General features: G+C 36.0%; 1 protein-coding gene across 1 annotated transcript in view; it reads right to left on the bottom strand.

Moving 5' to 3' along the window:
• Positions 1-4,281, bottom strand: part of LOC134527488 (procathepsin L-like) — a 79,013-nt gene extending 74,732 nt beyond the window's left edge. Inside the window, exon 1 of the mRNA XM_063360212.1 lies at positions 4,183-4,281. Coding sequence (XP_063216282.1) covers positions 4,183-4,281 — 99 coding nt within the window. The remainder of the gene's footprint in view (positions 1-4,182) is intronic.
• Positions 4,282-20,800: the final 16,519 nt, after the last annotated feature.

Below are 20,800 nucleotides of genomic sequence, written 5' to 3'. Positions count from 1 at the left end.
AAATGGATTCGTGCTCAAGGAAATTGCCGTCACTCACGACGGCCGGACTCGAACCCGCAGCTTCCGACCCCCGTATCCGTGGAAACTACTAGACGAAAAAAGTAAACGGTCGAACGAATGGCTATGTAAATATTATCACGGACTAGAGTGGGACGAAGGAAAAATTCCGTACCACCAAGTGAAAAACACTATTGAAGATTTACTAGTTCAAAACGAAATAATCTACGTTGCCGGACCGGAACAGAATAAATGGCTGAGCAAGTTGTGTGATGCGTCAGTTGTAATTGTAGACCTACAGACCGACTACGGCTGTCCTTCCCTGCGCAAGCTTAGTGCAATATACAACGTGCAGCTACGTGACAAGTTTGAACGTGTCTGTGCCTGTACAAACTCGCAGTTAATGCAGAAATGGCACACACAGTGTTAGTAGAGGCCTGCATATATAAATGTCGTACCTACGTACGTGCCTTCAGTTGACGTTCGGCCTGCAAGAAGATGTTTACGTTTCATCCTGCTAACGTGTACGTGTGCGCAAGACCTAGCTTCAGCAGTGTCGAGTACAGCTACTGGGATTCCGGGTATCTACGTACATATACAGAAACCTGTGATGGAGGCGCTCAGCATTGGCGGTTTGCGCACTTTTCTGTGTCCTACGAACCGACTCAGCAGCTGGTAGATTGTTGCGAACCTGGAAACTGTGCCGTCTATCACATGAGACCACACACAATCCTTCCTGCTAGCATCGCTGAGGTAGTCGCCTCGTCTGCATGTGCAACACCAAACATGGACGTTTTGCAACCTGTTGCGACCTATGATGCTTCTACGCAGACGTCCAAACGGTGTGCGTCTCGTCGTCGCAGTTCAGGCAGTGAATCTGTCCCAACTGGCACTGAGCCAAAGCCCAGGCGTAGACGTGGTCACAGACGTCACCGACCATGTCTTGTCGGAGTTGTCGACGTTGCAGAAGATGACCAGCTGGAAACCTGTGTTCCTGATCGCGTGACCGGCGAACCAGTTGGAACCGGAGTCAACGAACCAGTTGGAACCGGAGTCGACGAGTCAGTTCGTGCGGCATTAAAGACTTTGCTTGTGAAAATGCTTGAATACTTAACCTAATATGTATTTGTGTACTTTTAATAAATAAATGTTTAAAACTTGAACTCGTGTGTTTTTTATTTCTACAAAATTTTAGGTACCTAATAAAAAAAATTTAAATACAGACAATATTTTGACTCATGTAGTATACCAGTAGACCACGGGTATATAAGCGAGGTGCAGACGACTGGACCCGTAGTTCACCTCTGGCCGCGGTGCAGTACGGACGTGCTCTCTCCATTAAGTTTCGTGAGATTTAGTTATGTCGACCAAAATAAAAAAGTTTACCGACAGCAGCGGGGACCTCGATGGCAGCAACGATGATGGAGTCGGAGATCCCGATACCATTTGCAGAGGAGACCACGGCAGCGGAGAGCTCAATGGCTGAGGTGTCGACAGCTGTGAAGATCCCGATACCTGCTGCAGAGGAGACAACGATACGTGCTGTTCCGCCATCAGCTGGCGTTTCATCATCCGCATTCCAGACATCAATTAATGAAGAGCGTACATCGCATCAATGCAAATATTGTGGCGCATCATTTACTATCACCTCAAATGTTCGCAGACATGAAAGAAGCAGCTGTCAGAATAATGTACAAAGAATACAATTTCAGTTCAATAAATGCAATAAACTAATTTCACGTCTCGATAGCTTACATCATCATTATAAAAATGCTCCGAGAAGTATAATGAACATGGTTATTGTTTTGACTCATGTGTTGAACAAGCAAATGAGACTATATAAGTGAGACCCCAGGTGATATGTACTTCAGTCTGTCTCTGACTGCGGTGATGAACGGCTCGGATAGTTAGACTTGTATAACATAATAGACCAGTATCTAGCTATCCTTGAGAACTCGATGGCATCATTACCAGTATCAACACCAACCTGGATCGAAGGTCTACCATCATCAGTGCAGAGCACGATGACAACGACGTCTACAGCTACACCTGCTCTCTCAGCACAGCAGGAGATTTCGACGCGTGCAACATCTTCCGCAGAGCAGACCTCAACGGCTTCAGAAGTTAACATGTCAGCAGTGTTACAATGGTTGTCAACAGTTCCAGTGGCATTGATGAAGGAAGGAGCATTCAACGGTGTTCCATCACCCGACTGCACATACTGCGAGAAGATCAAAAACATGAAATTACGTGATTATGTAATACACAATTGTAGTAGTAACTCTGAACGCATTAAATATCAGTGCAACAGGTGTTTAAGCAAGTTTATACACTATGGAAGATTAAAACGGCACCTCAGGAATTGTAATAGACTAGGTGTACATTCATCAGAATCAAGCTGTATATTTTGTAACAAAACATTAGCAACTATTCGAAGTGCAAAACAACATGAAATATATCACTGTCCTTTTAATGAGGTCCATAATTCGTCTTTGTGTGAAAATTGTGGTGTACCAATATGTCGACCTGATAGACTGAATAGACATTTCAAGTCATGTAAAGGACTTAGTCCATACAATAAGAAGACTGTTTGAATCAAGCAATCCACAAAAGGCTTTAGTAATTTGTCAGTGTTTTTTTTGTATTTGTAGTAGTGTAGTATGTATGTAATAAAAGTATTTTTAAAAGAACTTGTGGTGTTTTTTATTTTCTCAAACCTGCCACTTTAGTGGTAGTTTTTTAAAATATTAAAGTTGGTTTGTATCGGCTATGGATCGAACCAAGGACCTTAGTCGATCCAATCAATCATTATATGGATTACAAATTTATTTGATGAATTTTGGAATTATTCCCGATTTTCTAACATAAAAAATACGGATTTCCAAGATGATGTCTAAATTTCAAGATGACGACCATAACGATAATTGCAACATTAATAGAATCCAATATGGCGGTCGTAACATAAAGTGTAACGATGACATAGTACTCAACCGAGATGGCGGGCGTAACGAAACATGCATCATTTATATAATCCAAGATGTCGACCGTAACGATAACTGCAACAGTGGTTTTTATGATTTTTATTATTTGATTCGATTATTTAATTTTTTTAATGATTTTTAAAATTTTTCCCGATTTTCTAACATAAAAATTGCGGATTTTAAAGATGGCGACCGTAACGGAAATTGCAACGGTGACCTCATAATCCATGATGGTGGTTCTGTCTCGAACAGGTGGTGCTATTATTACTTTAAATTTAAAAAAAATTACAAGTCCAAATATGCATGTTATTTTTATATATACCTTATTTAATTTTCAATCTGGTAAATGTCTCGATGGCCGAGCGGTTAAAGGCGTATGTTTTCCAACCTAGAGATCAGAGCTGCGATGGTTCGAATCACATCGTTTACAATGTATTTTGCATAAAAAAATTAATTTGATATGTCGATAAGGACCATAATAGCTCTGGTAAGTAATGAAACATCGACCTTATGTGATGAGACAGAGTGACGCTGGCGCTATCTAGGAACAAACAACTGAAACAAAGTCGACGGTATTCAAGATAGCGGCCTCCAGTGGAACAGAAAAAAAAATCAAGAGCACCGCTGTCGCTATCTAGGAACAAACAAAAGAAATAATAACGACGGTATCCAAGATGGCGGCCTCCAGTGGAACAGAAAAAATCAAGAGCGACGCTGGCACTATCTAGGAACAAAACTGAAACAAAGTCGACGGTATTCAAGATGGCGGCCTCCAGCAGAACAGAAAAAATCAATATGATGACAGAGACGAAAATTTCATCATAATGAGTGGGGCGCTCGATTTAAAGATGGCGGATTTTAAATTGGCGACCGTGACCTACTTGTCCCGTTACGCAGTGTCCCGTTACGCTTATTGTACATGGCGGATTCAAAATGTCGGATCCAAGATGGCGGATCCAAAATGGCCGTCGGGGTCAAGGTCAAGGTCAAACGTCAAGGTCACAACCATCCAAGATGGCCGCCGTGACGTCAGAATCCAAGATGGCGGACACCGGCACCGGCACCACCGCCTGGCGCCTGTTTCCGGAGGAACCAAACTATACTACTCACCCAGAACCCAGTTTTATAAAATTTACTAAACATGCATTTATTCAAATCACGTCCATTCCTACCTATTAACTAGATAGTTTTAAAATTATCTTACCTTGAATGTCTCCCACTCTTGTAAAATAACGTCAGAAAACGAGTCAGCTAAACATGTAAACAGTAGCGAAGATAGTATCACAAGCATCTTCTTTTCCATCTTGACGTTAGTAAGGGGACAGATCCTGTTGGTAAGAGAAAACAATAACAGCTGAAACAGTAGTGGTGAAACAAAATGTAATTTTTGTGTGATAAAATTGAGTCAATGTTATAATAATTGTTAATAATTTGAAATGATTTTAGCAATTAAATAAATGATTATAATTAAGGTTAATTTAACTTTAATCTTTAGAGCTTTTACATATATCATTGATACATAAATAAAAATTATATTTTCCCAAGATCATAAATATTTAACCATTATATATTTAAATTTATTTAGTTTATAAGTGGACTGGAAAAGTCAAGAAATTTTATTTTTACGAAAATCGAATTAAATTTTAAATAAATAAGTAGCAGCCTATATATTATAGCAAACACATGTGGTTTAAAAATTATAGAATTACAAATAAATACACAAATAAATTGGGCTTCCATTGTTCCCTATTTTTATTTCACGTTTAAATTATTTTAATAATCAGAGAAGTTCAAACAGTAAATTTAAAATTTAAGTTTATGTCCACACCAGAAATAAATTAACACTAAATGAGTATAAATAAACCAAGAATAATTTTTTGGCCGTTACTAATAAATAATATAGGATTAGGTGTTCCAATAACAAGTTTTCTTGTTTTAATAGGTAAAATGTTAAATCCTATGCACGAAATTGATAAATTGTATTTATAAATGTTGGTGCATATTATTAGTAACATCTAGGGGAAGTCCCGTAACGCTGGACGGCACCTAGCGTTGGAATCTCGTACTGTATCGGCAAGTCACAATGCATTCGATTCAAAAATGGTTGAAATGGGCGCGAGGGAGCGTAGCGATACAGAGCCGCGGGGCGCGGTTTGCCAGTGACGCAAAAATCCACGGCAGGAAAACAATGCTTCATATAGATCCAGGTGAGTGTAACTGCTAAGTTATTGTGTTTAAGTGATTACGGCCGTTGTTAATAAAGGTAGTGTTCCATTATTATTATTATTATTATTATAAAGTTTTTGTTGATTTCCAAAACAGTTTTGGTGTGGAACATTTAATTTTGGCGATTCCCTGTCCCGCAGGAGCGAACACAAATTTGTCCCCTAACACCTGACAGTTAACAAGTTAGTTGTTTATCCTCGTAAGTGTTTATACGCATTAAAATAATTTTTGTACGTGGTTTTAAAGAATAGAAGAACGAAGAGAGATCGAAATGGAAGCACGCAGGTGTATGAATTGACCCCCTCGGGTTCTCTGCCTGTCGTGTTAGGTCTGACCTTCATGTCTGATGGCATGGCTCGCCTGGCAGGCCTCACCTCCAGTGCCGGCTGTGTTCTGAAAGGCATGAGATTTTGCATTACAGCTAAATAAATAAACTAAATATTTTCTTTCTTCTTAATTGAAGTGGGCTGGCTGGCAGCCCAGCGGGAAACGACGAAAGTCGCCCCCGAAACAACCAGTGCCATCCCAACCAATGCGGACAGCAATGTCCAAGCCCCCAACCCCCTGCATGGTAGACTCTTTTCTACTCTGTCCAACTCTTCTTCCAGATCCATCCTTCTGTCTCCCGTAAGCTTCCTGCTTGTTTTTTATGCATAACATTTTTGCATCCCGCATGTTAGAGCCCAGGGTTTTCCCTGTGTCTATGCAGGTTTTACCTGGGCTCAAATTATCTAGTTTTAGTCTAGTATAGTCAGTGAGGGGAGTTAGTCATGGCGCCAATCGCTGCCATGGCTGGCCAATCCCCCTCCTATCACATGATGCATGCTTCCTCTCCTGCATAGCTAACCCCTGCATGTTTAGAGCGTATGGGCTTCGGCCTGAGACGCACTTAGTCTCCCTCCCTAACCCGGAACCCTCCCCAACACACTTAGTTTTTAGTTAGGTTAAAAAAATTAACCTCAATAGGTAACTCTGTCCTAATAATGGCGACTGCAGTGTAAACCGAAACGTCGGTGATATATTCGCCTTGGGCGAGGCTACAACCCAGAATACAAGCCACTTCAGACAATGGCACCGAAAGCCTGCGATCTTTATAAGTTTCATCACTGTCTTCGATCATGTGAACTTCAGGTACATCATATTCTTCGATCATGTCATCACAGTCTTCGATCATGTCAGTTTCAGGTGTTTCATCACAGTATTCGATTGTGTCAGCTTCATGTCGTTCTCTGTTGACGCAATTTCATGGAGGTGACTAGAATTTGGTGTAAATATATTTTCATTTCCCATGAAGATGCTTCTTTCTTCGTTAGTTTTAAATTTTAAATTATTAGCGAGATCTGGGATAGAATTTTCATTATTTGCTTTTTTACATTCTTCGTGATCATTTTGATCGTCTAATGTTTTGCCTTCGTTCCACTTCTTTGGTGTTGTAGACTCATCCACATTATCTTTATTCAGCTTAGTTGTACAGGTCTTACGATGTTTATTCAAGAAATCTCTTCGACCAAAGGATTTCTGACACTGGATGCAAATAAATAGTTTTAGTATGTCACCAAATTACACTTAGTCCTCTCATGAGTTTAGCATTTTTTTTTTCTCTAGGTATTCTACTTGCAGTCTCTACAGCGGTGTCCTTTCGATAATACTACATGCATCGAACCGAGATCCATATTATCTTTTGCGAGTAATGCCACATGCAATCTGAGAGTTTTTAATTGTAACAATAAATTAAATAGAATTTTTGGTATTTCATCGGCGAGAGTTAAGTTATATCATACAAGAAACATGTCGCAATTAGTTCCTATTCTTTTCAACAGATGGTACGTGTCGTGTTGGGGTAAATATTATTTATGTTTTACGAGATCCATATTATCTTTTGCGAGTAATGCCACATGCAATCTGAGAGTTTTTAATTGTAACAATAAATTAAATAGAATTTTTGGTATTTCATCGGCGAGAGTTAAGTTATATCATACAAGAAACATGTCGCAATTAGTTCCTATTCTTTTCAACAGATGCTACGTGTCGTGTTGGGGTAAATATTATTTATGTTTTATTTGGAATGCAGGGTACTCTCTCACGATCGTAAGAGAAGGAGGGCTTAGCTAGAAATCAAGGACTGTATGCAGTGCTCCAGCTGCCATGGGTGGGTTCATGAAGCATGTGTAGACATTCCTGAATGTGCAGATGCCTCACATGCGATCGATGCTGGATATTTTGAAAATGTCCGACGCTTGGGGTTCGAAGTTCAGTCCGTCCGTTACTACGTGCCACTTGCAGTGATTGCATTTTTTAATCAAAGTTTAATTGGCAATGATGGGGCACTTGGAGCATTTAAAGCATTGGAGCGGTTTGAGCACTTGGAGCTCGACGGTTTATGGCGGCTTGCTTTTATGCGTCTTTAAGCCGCTTTAGAGTACATTTTCGATTTCCAAATTTTAGAATTTTTTGCTGTTTTTTTTTTTTATAAAATGTAATTTTTTAATTTCCTTATTTTGTGTGTTTTGAAGGGGATTTTAAAAAAACTGGACATTTTTGCGGATTTTGGGGAATTCTGGGCAGATTTTGTCAAATTTTAAAAACATATATATATTTGGCAAATTTTTAGGGTCAAGGTCATCTAAGATGGCCTCCGTGACGTCAGAATTCAAAATGGCTGATCATATCCTCCATCCTCACCCAGAACCCAGACGCAGTATGCCCTATTATATATTACTGACGAATACACTTTTTTTTTTAACCATATCACATACTTGGTTCTGAAAGTGCCTCGTGTCCGAATCTATATCTCAAGAGCCAGGAATAAATTAATTTATGAGCAAAAACGCAGAAACTTAAGTTTTGTTATAAGTCATTAAATTTTTATTTTAAATGTTAAAGGAAAGAAAGTATAAATGTTATTTTTCTTTGAATCTATTTACTTAAAAGTCAATCATTTCTAAAACTAATGATTTGATCGTATTTGAGGACTTGATTGTCCCATAAATAGTCAGAAGTTAATTTCAAGAACTCGTATTAGCTTAAACGCACTATGCCTATACTAATCCCATCATAACCAAAATGAATGTGTTACTCTGTGTCTTAATTGATAAGCGCGTTTAAAACATTTCAGCGCCGCGATAAAAGTTATGTGTAAAACTCTTTAAAGGAATAGTTACCTAAATTATTTTTCTTTCTTAATTATTTAAAAAAATTTAAGTGATTTTATTTGAATCAATGCATGTATAAAATACAGTTTTAGAGATAATACTGAGTCTTTATTAAGAAAATTGTAGCATAACTTTATATTTTAATTCATTCAAGCAGAATTTTTTTTAAAACCATCGAGAATATAATAGAATATACAAAAATTTTACTTCATTTTGTTGTCATGCTTTTTAATATGCGCAGTTAATACTGGAAAGCTATTCAGAGAACGGTTTGGAAATAACTATAACTATTGGATGTACTGGGACGACACAAAGCATACATGCCCTGGTAATAATCCGAATTGTAGTGATGCAGTGATTTTCGTGTAAGTGTACAAATTTACAAATATCTTTAATTTGACATGAATATTTCTATTCCATTACAAAAAAAAATTAACAGTGCGGTATTTGAGTTTTTTGTGGAGTTGTGGAATAAAGCATTTTCCTTAAATTCATCTGTGTGCTCTCATTCCTTCTCAACATTTCATGAGACAGCACGTATCACCCTCTGGAGGTTCACCGGTAGAGTTCCGTACATATATTGTGTAGTAAATTATGCTTCTCTAGTTGTGTTCTATCACCTAATAAAGTATGTGCCACGCCTTTTTATGTTTATATAATTAAACACACCAATAGTCACCATTTCTTCACTACCCATCAGTGAATACTTTCGTACCAGGTAATAATTTCCCGCAGTAATTTTTTTTTCAAACAAAACAAATAAATTGCAGTCAAAGAAAATTCATTTTCTCATGTGAAAGTGCATGATGACTTGCTTTATTGCTACAAGTTTGAACATGCAAATCTATACTAATATTATAAGCTGAAAAGTTTGTTTGAACATGCTAATCTCAGGAACCACTTGTCCGATTTGATAAATTCTTTCAGTGTTGGATAGTACATTTATCGAGGAAGGCTATAGGCTATATTATATTATCAATAACATTAGGGATCCTCACTAAAAGTCCAATTTAGAATCAAATGCTTTGGAGGGGGTTAGATACAACATGCAGTACACGTACGAAGTGTGTGTTGACAATGACGCAGGCGCATAGAAGTTTGTTTCCTTTTGCATATTAAAATTGTTGCCACGCACTAGATGCCTTATCATTCTTAAGTTTCCCATACAAGTAAAAAACACCCGTGTGATATTAACAACGAAGGAATCAGTACCCTCATAAGAGTTCAATCAGTATTTAAATACTTTTTATCACTTTAAATCGCAAACCTAAACTATTTTTTTTTCTCTCTCTGTATTTAATTTGATTTTTATTGCCCTTTTTTCAAGTTTATATATTTTACAGACTTGAAACTTCACAGTTATGTTCCTTATGGGGGACGCACCACAACGCCGAAATACCACAACGCCGAACGTACAATAACGCCGAATACCATAACGCCGAATTCCAAATTGACCACAACGCCGACGACCCGAAAACTGCCGTGTACCACAACGCCGAATGACCACAACGCCGAAATACATTAACGCCGAAAAATGTCATTGCAGTACTGCCACAAAAACAAACTCAGAAGAAAGTCACTAAATATACTGAAAGAGAATTCAAATGTACAACAACGCCGAAATACCATAACGCCGAATGCCACAACAACGAATCTACAATATGACCATAACGCCGAAACCATTATATGACCATACGGCCGAACCCATTATATGACCATAACGCCGAAATTCTAATATGACCATAACGCCGAAACCATAACTTGTTGCCTACCTGCCAGGCATTTAAATGCTGTATTCGTAAGATAAGCGCACTCTCTTGCAACTGTGAAGCTAAACATACAGCCAACATGTTTATCTTTTTGCACATTCAATATCAGTACTGATTTTTCCCCTAGTTAAAACATAACACTTTATTATTTTTTATAGGACAAATGGAACATTGATCGAAATCCTTACTAATATTATAAAAGCGAAAGTAACTCTGTCTGTCTGTTTGTCTGTTTGTTTGTTACCTTTTACCGGCTGAACGGCTGAACGGATCGTAATGAAATTTGGCCAGGAGATAGATTATATCCTGGGGATAGACATAGGCTATATTTTGTCTAAAAAAAAAAAAAAATTTTAAACGGGTTAAAAAAATATATATTAATTTTATGTAATGTGTGTCATAGATATACAAACTGTTAGTGTGATTCCTCTATGTCTGCCGAGCAATAGCTTTCAAGCCATTACATTACGTTTTGCTATTGTAAGGAACTAAGTAGCGAGTAAGAAAAAAATAAAGATCTTGACAGTTTGTAGTGTCGCCATATTTGTTTCAATTTTCAATACCGTTTTTGTATATTACAATTTAAATTGCAGAAAAAAAATTGGTTGTCTGTAAAGTCGGTTTACGGACGATAGTTTAACGTGACAACGTCATAACAAAACATTGATGAAATGATTGATCCAGAAGAAAAGGAAATATAATATTCGGCCTGAGACTGAGCCGAAATAGGTTTTTGCAACCAAACTATTTAGGCATTAAAAATATTATATTCTTGGAGGAAGAATTTTTTTTAAATTGTTCTATCTTTTGTATGATAAAATCTACCTCTGCATACTTTTATGAATAAAATTTAATCATTTTTATTGAATTATCACTATTTTGTATGGATACAAAGGAGTGAAATGAAATGTACAATTTAATTAATAAATTTACTTTTATTTGCATTCATTATTCAAATATATTTATTACTTTTGAAATGTTACGTGCGCCGTATTTATTTTTACAAGTAAAAAAAAAAATTCCGCACCTGCAGGGATTCGAACCGACAACCTTACGATTAGAAAGTTCAGTTCAGTTTCAGTTTAAAGTTTTTTATTAATACATATTTTGCACTGTACAGTTTTGGTATTTACAACAGGCATGGATTAGAAAGTAGCGTCGCTGACCGCTAAGCCACGAGGCCATATTTGATAATTGATAGTTTCAGATGTAATATATACCTTTATAAAAATTTTGTTCACGGTAGGGGAATAATATTATTTCGTTTTAATAACTCGATTTTATAGCAAATACGCATCCCAAATTCACCAAACTTATTTATAAGGTGTTACAATATTTTTTAAAACATTGTGCAAAAGATCCCGGTTGTAATTTGAATTATTATGTGTAACTGTAAAACACCATTGTTGGTTCAAAACGTATTTGAATATTCAACATTACTTTTAAATAACCGTACCGATTGTGCTGAAAATCGGTGGACGATCGTTAAATTACATAATAATAATAATTCAAACGACGAAAATATGATTGAAAAGTCAAATCGATGGTTGTTCCAATCGAGTGGAAGAGAGATGCCACGCATGCGTACAATGAGCATGAAGAGAGATGCCACGCATGCGTACAATGAGCAAACAGAACACATCCGTAGTGGGACATCCGTAGTGGGACACCTTTTCATGCGTGCAGCCGGCGTTCATCGATTTATTAGACGTTGTCACGTCAAAAATCATGTTTCATAGACACATAAATAGTGAGTGTGTGTCATTTCTCTATGTCCACGAGGTCTCGCCGCGTCAATTTTCTCCTTGGGGCGAACCCGTCCGCTTAATTAAATAAACAGCTTTTATCGTTGAATGATTTCATGATTTATTTCATGAAAATCTGCTCTCATAAAAAAGTTAGTTTTATAGACATTCAATATGTCTCTCTCTCTCTCTCTCTCTCTGAAGACCAATCTATGAATCGTTACAAATTTATTTCCTTTATTTTTTTTTTAGTTTGATTTGATACAATATGATTTCACTAAAAATCAATTTCTACCCCTTCCTATTTTCATTTCCACATTACGAAGTTTCACTTCTTCCACGCGGAGGGACTCCACGCAATATTTTTGCATGCAATTAAAAACTATTTTTTAATGATGCCAAAGAAGTATAACTTCTCATGCGCGTACCTATGTACACGCACCCATTTTTTTATTTAATTTCTTCTATCTATATTTTTTCTCCCTACCTAGGTCACTCATAATTCTTTTAAATTTCACGTGTATGTTTTCAATGTCATTCGAGTTGTACAATTTTTTTTGTCTAATTGGTCATTATTTACACTTTGTTTCATTTTGGAAACACACGTATTTTAGGTATTATGACAAATAAAAAAAATTTGTTTCACTAACATTCTTAGGTTTTTATTGTGTGGATAGTTTCAAGTTTAATATTATGTAGGTACCCTACATAAATTCTTAAACTTATAAATTTCTTCGAAATTTTTTCATAGGTTGCTAGGGCCTACTAATATTTTCTATTTGTCAATAGTGTTATTTTTTTTACAGTACCTACTTATTTGCAAGGAGTTTGGTTTAGTGTTTATAATTTATCTGCTGAGCGTCAAGAGTCTTAGGGCTGCTGAGACCGAAGACCAGAAATATTTATCAGTTATATAATATATTGTTGAAAATTTTGAATTTTACTATTTCAAGAAAGTTGATTTTTTTATTAATTAGAATAGTTACGTGTAATTGCCATCTTCCTTTATTTCATATTAAACATTATGTTTGGTTGAGTGTGAGATAATTTTATTTATGTATGTTTTAATTTCATTTAATTTCTTATATATATTCTTACCTACCTACTTCTATTAAATTTCAGGCAGATGTTAACATTGTCATTCCAGTTGTATATTTTTTTTGTCAAATTAGTTGTTATTTATACTTTTTGTTTCATGTTGGACTATGTTTTTTTTTTTTTTTTTTTTACTTAATTCAAAGATTTGTGGTGTGTACAGGGAGTGATATCTCTATTGATTTATATACTCCTTTGGATAAGCGGAATATTGCCACCACAGTTTAACATATAAACAAATCCTACAAATGTTTTAAATATTATGACAAATAAAAAATAGTTTCACAAACATCCTTAGTTTTTTTTTTGGTGTGTATAGTTTTAAGTTTAATATTACGTATGTACGTAAATTATTAAACATACAGTTATTTATTAACTTATTTAGATATTTATTCATAGGTAGGTAATAAGCTTTCTATTTGTCAATATTGTTATTATGGTAGATAGGAGTACAGTAAATGCCTACATTCTTATATTCCTTTATATCTCTTTCGATTTGGAGTGTTTCCGAGCCATTCGGGGTCCTCAACATAACCCCCCTTCCCCCCATGTGGTTAAAGCCCCAAAATTTCGAAAGCTTAAAAAATTTTAAAAATCTATCTCTTTCAATTTTAAGTGTTTTCGAGCCATTCAGGGTCCTCGAACCCCCCGCCCCCCTCTGGGAACAAAGCCCAAAAATTTCGACAATTTTAGGAACTTCAAATATCTATTCTTTCGAGATGGACTGTTCCAAACCATTCGAGGTCCTGATCCCCCACCCCCCCCCCCCCCCACCTCCTCAAAAGTGAAAGCCCCAAAATTTTGAAATATAATAATATATATAATTGGATGTTGGCATGTATGACGTCGATAAACTCTTACACCGTTTGACCGATCGCCATGAAAGTTGGCACATCGAAGTGTTTTTATCATGGAGAAGGTTTTTATGCTAACCATTTTTTTATAACTCACCGCTAGATGGCGCTGTAGCGCATCAACCTCTAAACCTTTCAACCGATCGCCATGGGTAAACAGATAACCATAGGTCACAGATACACAAACAGTAATTGTGTGTCATTTCTTAATGTCCACCACTATCCATTTTGCTGTAACTCGCGGACAATATATGTATCACCCGGTGTTCAGCCCGGGCAAAGCCGGGTACTGTAGCTAGTGAAATATATTTTTGAAAGAATAATTTTTTTTTTTACAATTCAAGGTCAAGTTGAAGGTTTTTTATTTCGAAAATGCAACGTTTTTACAAGGGTTTCGAGAAGAGGAGGCGGCCTTTTGAAATGTTAGAGTTGATTTGAGGAAATAAATTAGATATGAAGTAGCGCCGGGAATGATGGGCAGGAGAAACACGAGATCCCGAAAAATTTGCCAACTTTCGTTGAAAATTGGACCCGGATCGCCTAGGTGGGAGGCTAATGCTGTAGCTAACCTCCACTCTTGCAGTTACTAATATATTATTCGATTCAGACTTACGTAGTTATAACAAAAATGATAGGGTTACCGCTTAAAGTCCCGCAGGTACACGCTGCACAATGAAAACGCTGCATGCTCGTTCAATTGCTTGTGCGTGAAGGGCGACTCAGAGTTGGAGACACCGAGGATAAGGGCGGTATATCGATTTAGTGTCATTCACACAAGTAACCTGTGAGTGGACGAGCGTCTTAAAACATTTGTCTCAATAAGTGTAGTAGTTTGTAGTTCGTAATTTACACATAAAGTATTTTTTAAAATGTACGCTTTTTGCAAATAGTGCACCACTTGTCTGCAAAAAAAAGTATTATACCATTTTAGGCTATTTTCATAACAATATTTACAATACTTTAGGTGCATAAATTTAAAAACTATTTGATTCAATGCTATAAAATAATGTAAATAGGCTATACATAATTGTATAATACTGTCGAAATAATGAAGAGATTCTTTAATACCAATAAGCATACTATATTTATATTTAAAAAAATTATAACCACTGTAAAACTAACTGGCATTTCCCTATGGAGCTCACCTACATGTGCCTAAACTGCATTGTAGCATGTCAGAATAATTTTTTACAGATTTAGTAAAGTGTCTTTATGCTGTTTATCTATGAAAAAAAACACACACTTCTTTCAAGAAAACATGCGCAATACAAACACCTTTTAGGTCGCGTCTAAATAGCCAAAACTGGGGTGTTTAGGGTGCTATTTCAGAAAATGTACTAGCTGGATAAAAATGAACTAAAGGGCGTTGCAATAGGCGGGCCCCTTAAAGGCGTTCAAGTGTGAAAAATTCACAGTTTGATGTTTATTATTAATATCGTTAATTCTGTATACATTAGTTGTAAGCATAGTTTGCATATTTTTCTCAAAACAGCTTGTTAAAGACAAAATATGCATGTTACACGAGCATACAATAAGTAAAAACCAATATTAAATTATTCAGAATGAAATTACATGCGATAGGCAATATGCTGAAATATACCCATAACGAAATAATTTCTTCTTTTTTTTTATAATTGCTGAGTTTTCGAATTTTTTTTGTAAAATACGAGGTTCTTCTGGTATTCATGTGATATCTTTGGGTTATTATATCCAGTTACGTGAAATTATTTAAGGAGGTTGTTTAGACCGGCCACTATAAATACTGTGCAGAGCTTCAGCAGTTCACGTATCACACAAGTGTACCGCGTGTGTGCTCGGCACTTGCTACCAATACCACTTAACATATGTTACACGTGTTCCTAGACCATTGATGCCAGCTTATACAATCCTCTATATAAATAACCTCTTTTGGAAGCTGAAAATGGCTAAAATGGTTATTTTCACCGTCAATTTTAGGTTTGAAAATAAAGTTTCACTGACTTGAAAATGGTTTAGGAACGTGCAAAAAACCTTCATATTTAATATTTCGTCATAAAATGATAGGATCCCCACTGAAATTGCCTTAGAGGGGAGTCTTCGACAATGTTGCTGCATGTCAGAAGACCGCCTGGCGGATATAGGCGTTAGGACCTTGATGCGCGTGTCTGTATCGCTCTTAGCTCTCCCGTCCTTCCCACGCCTCGAACATTAAAAACATACCCGCTATCAGGCGGCCACCTTAAATCGTTGCGCAATATTTAGGATTCCTGCGTAGAACTGTTTCACAGCGGAAAGTTTTAACATATTTATGTTGAAATCATCTAATAAGATTATATCTTCATATTTTTCTAACATGTTACATAATTCATTTTCAAGGTAGGCCGTTCTCGGTAAAGTGGACACTTTGAAAATCACTACTATTTGAATAACAACAACAACCAAAATTAGATTTCGTGGAGGTTTCGGACATATAATTTTTGTTGGGTTGAAAAAAAAACAGACTATCCTGAATAGAAAAATATAAATATTTAGCATAAATAAGTAGTGAAAGGATACAAATTGATCGAGAGAAAAAGGTAACCAGGTGCTCAGAAGTGTTAAATTTACCATGAACAGTCTTCAGTTTAATTAGTATATGGAATATACCTATATATATATATTTTTTTTTTGCTTGTAAAGGACCCTAACGGCAATATCCCTGTGCTTATGACGTACTTCTGCTGATAAGTATTCATGCCTACCTGGCATGAGAAAGTCTAAGGCAGTCACTTTTATGCTTTTGTGTATATATATCGCTATTCCTACACCTGATATTCCAGTGATTCATTCTCATTTATGAACGTCTTTAAAAGCGCAGAGGGCATGCTAACTTTCCTTACACTGGACACATTTAAAATACACTTTCTTTCTATTGATATGTTATTTAAAAATCAATGCTCAAACGATACAATTACATAAATGTTACAAATACACAAAAACACTCCTAAGTGGCAGACTAAGTACTAATATAAAAGATTATAATTCTATTACGTTCATGTACACTCACACCCACAAATATACAGATCTGAATAAACATTTTGCGTGATGTCAGTGTCATCCCCTCAGCCATGGGATGACTAATCTGATGTCGGTAAACTGTTCCAAGCTTATGACAAGGCATTGGTGGATGACTTTGAATATAAATTAGTCTTGCATAGTGGTGTTAACCATCTATTGTCACTTTAAGAGCGGTGTTTACAAGGTGAAAATAATTCAAATATGAAAATAATTTTTTTTTAAGTTATGAAGCGTGGAAGAATTTAGTATTTTAGCGCCAGTGGTATGGCAGATCACAACCAGCATTCAGTAATTGCGTAAATATGTGTGTATTATCATCATCTATAGTCCATTATATCCCTCACATCGTTGACACACTACTAAATGAACGTTTATAATAGTAGTTATAGTACTTAGTAGTTGATGGTAGACGTTGTTTGTTTACAATGTGGGATATGTACCACCCCGCCCCCCCACTTAAGTCCCTAAACAGGTTTATGGCAGTGTGAGGATGATTCAACCAAATATTTTAGGACAATATAGGAAAGTCATCAAAAAAACGGGCGACACATTCAGCAGCGCATTCTGGCGGCATAGCCTGGACCTACGTTGTAAGCGCATTTGAGACAATGTTATTTTGATAGTTTTGAATGGACGTTTTTTCTTTGTTTTCTCCTGTTTAAGTTATTTATAATGTCTGGAAAAGTTTGTGCAATGTTTGGTTGCAATAATTACGATGTATCTAGCTGTTAGAAGTCGTTTTTTAGTTTTCCGAAGGCTGAAACTATAGCCAAATATCTTAATAGGAACTACAATATTTGCTATAGCCATGTTTACTTGTGTATAGTTAAAATCAAATATTCCTTTTCCACTGTTTAAAAATGATAGTGCCTTATTGGAAACAATGATACCTATTTCAACATTCAATGTTTTAAAATATTTTTTAATCTATTTTTAATATAATTTTGTTTTTAAATTTTTATTGTATATTTTTAAACTAGAGCATTACCTAAAAAATAATATAAATATCCTCAAATTTGTATTTTTGCGCTCCACTCATGCTGAATGACTTAGTTGTCACTGCAGTATTTCAAGCAGTTTACCTAAATTATTGATTTCAAAGGTTTTATGTTTGGTTTTCAACATAAAAATAATGTAAATTAGTTTTAAGTTTTTGGTTATGTTAAATAAATTAAATTAATCTCAATTTTATAAGTGTTTGGTTGACTTCATTTAGCAACATTAAAAATACTTAATTTTGGTTCGGGACAATTCATATTCAATTTTTAAGTTGTTTTTTTCACTTTAAGCAGTTCCTCGAGGAAATTTTTTTTCAACTTTCACGGAATATTTATAAAATATGTGATTTACAAAATTTCAGGTTTAGAGTTAAGTACCTATGTTTCATTATTAAAAACTGTCTGATTTGCGTCATTTGGTTGTCTGTTATGTTTACAGTAACACTATATTTAATGGTCTTAAAAATCAATATAGCTCTGTAAATTGGGTAACTGTTTTGAAATATGAATACTCTGTTTCAGTAAAAATATATTGACCGTAAATTTATTTCACGATAACAACAATATTTCAAGAGACGAGAGTAAATCTGTGCTGGTATCTCCCATTGTAATACATGGGAATTTTAATTTCGCGGGCGTTCCTTTAGGCAACGCCACCAGGGTCGCTGCTGTCGGGTGTCGCCATCTTTCACCATGTTAAAAGGCTCGAGTTTCCTATATTGTCATTCTAAAATATTTGGTTTAACCATCCACCACCACCCCCACACTCCTACTACAAAACACTCATTCCGCACAGTGACATTGACTATCTAGGGTGGACAGCATAACCTCCCGCAATTTGTTTTGATTTATTTTTGTTAAATTTTTATTTTTTTATTTTTATTTTACAGAAACAAAATGGAAACAAGTGTTGTGATTTAATTGTTCACGTGATTTTCGTCGTGATGAATTTTAACGAACTGCTGATTTTCATGGTAAAATATTTACTATAAGTAGCCTATATATGACAAGTTGGAGAAAAACAATAAAATGAAATGTTTAAACGTAAGACGAGGAGATTTATGCCTTCCATTATTTCGGAATTCCTTTCCAAATGTCTATTTAATATGTTTCCAGATATACTACCGTACATATACAAAGATTTAAAAAGTAATTAATTTGATACTCTTAGTTTTATGTGACGTCACGCTTGCTATTTACCGGCTGTTTTTCTTACGGGTCTGTGTAGTTGTAGAAAGAGAAAAATACGGACGGAACGGAACAACGATCCGTTTTCGTTTTCGGTCCTGTCTGTTCCGTTACCGTTGCATTTTAGAACAGGCCTTACTAGAAAAACGTAACGATTTTTCACTATACGCACAGTACCTACTGCATCACGGCAACGTAAATTTATGGCAAACCCAATAGAATATCTGACCTACGCTTTCGAACTGAACATACATATATTTAGTTTACATAAATATTCACACTGTCGACTACGAAGTTGTCACGTTTTGTGTTCTGGACTTTCCGGCGCTCTTCGTTGACTTGGAAAAGAACAGACGAGTAAGTGACAACAGCGCGCCTTCCTTAGCACACTGGCCGCGCCAAGCACCTCCTAGCAGAGCACTCCACGCATTCTAGCGGGCTCTTCGGAAGCAACGTTTACCCTCGCGGTATAGAGAATAGTTTGTTCTTGGGCTCCTGCACGAACCAATTACCTTTCTTGAACGCAGTAAACTTACGAACGGGACCTAACTCTAGCTCTATCAGTTTACATACATGCTATTTTACTAATTCGTCGCTACGCTTTAATAAGATAAATTTATAATTAGGTGCATACAATTTACAGTATCCCAGTAAATAATATTTAATTTATTATTTATTGCATCACACTAATTTCTATCTATGCTAGGCTCAAGATAAAGCCCCTGGGAATGAAAAAAAAAACAGCAAAATATGTTCGCTAATTATACTTTCATAAAATCTGTAACATAAATACGAATGGTTCAAGAAAAAATTATTAGGTGTACTATGCTTTTTTTTTTTTGTTAAACACATTTATATCGCATTTAAGAACGCATTTGTGGCTAGAACAAGATTTATTCTTAACATGAAAAAAATTCACAAACCCCTGCGATATGTAAGGAATTTATGAAATGTAATTTTCAAGACCCTAAAAACGCCCGAATATCTCAACCGCGCCATTTCAGCATTATCCTTTCGGGAAACCATTGAAAACCGGAATCAATGTTTAAAAGTTGGACATTGTTTGGTACAAATATAAAACTACAACTTTTATTGCGTCCAAACCACCTTAATACAATGCATAATTATGTTATGTAGTCATCTTGCAAGACTTAAATGTTTTCCAAGAATTTGAATAGCTACTTCAGTTATATGTACCTCCACAGTGCACAATGAAACTTAGGCATGCGGGTTAATAATGATACATGGAAGTGAGTTTAAATGCTATCATGAAATGATAACGAAGCATTAACTGAGGTGACAGCTCCAGAGGAATGATTTTATAAATAACTATTCCGTTCACCAAGTATCCGGGGCTACTAATCATCGCTAACAATTCATATAATAACTGACAATTATAACTTACTTTAATTAATTGTGCCACTTTACAACTACAGATAAGATTCTAAACTTTGCTGCTTTCTTTATAAAGAAAATAAGTTTCCAAATACTGCGTTTAGGTTCCTGGCTGGTAGGCAACACGCTAGGGATTCGGCGCTGTGGTCAAATACGGATTCGGCGTTGTGGTCAAGTATGGATTCGGCGTTATGGTCAATTTGGATTTCGGCGTTATCGTCAACATTGAATTCTGCGTTATTGTCAATTACCGATTCGGCGTTATGGCATTCGGCGTTGTGGTATTTCGGCGTTAAGGTACTTTTGAGAAACACACATAAATTAATTTAGTTGTTTTCAGTTTGCTCATTTGGCACTCCCGCAG

The sequence above is a fragment of the Bacillus rossius genome, chromosome 1 (genome assembly GCF_032445375.1).
Source record: "Bacillus rossius redtenbacheri isolate Brsri chromosome 1, Brsri_v3, whole genome shotgun sequence".
NCBI lineage: Eukaryota > Metazoa > Arthropoda > Insecta > Phasmatodea > Bacillidae > Bacillus > Bacillus rossius.
The sequence above is the reverse complement of the archived record's forward strand: the minus strand, read 5'-3'. Positions and strand labels throughout refer to the sequence as shown.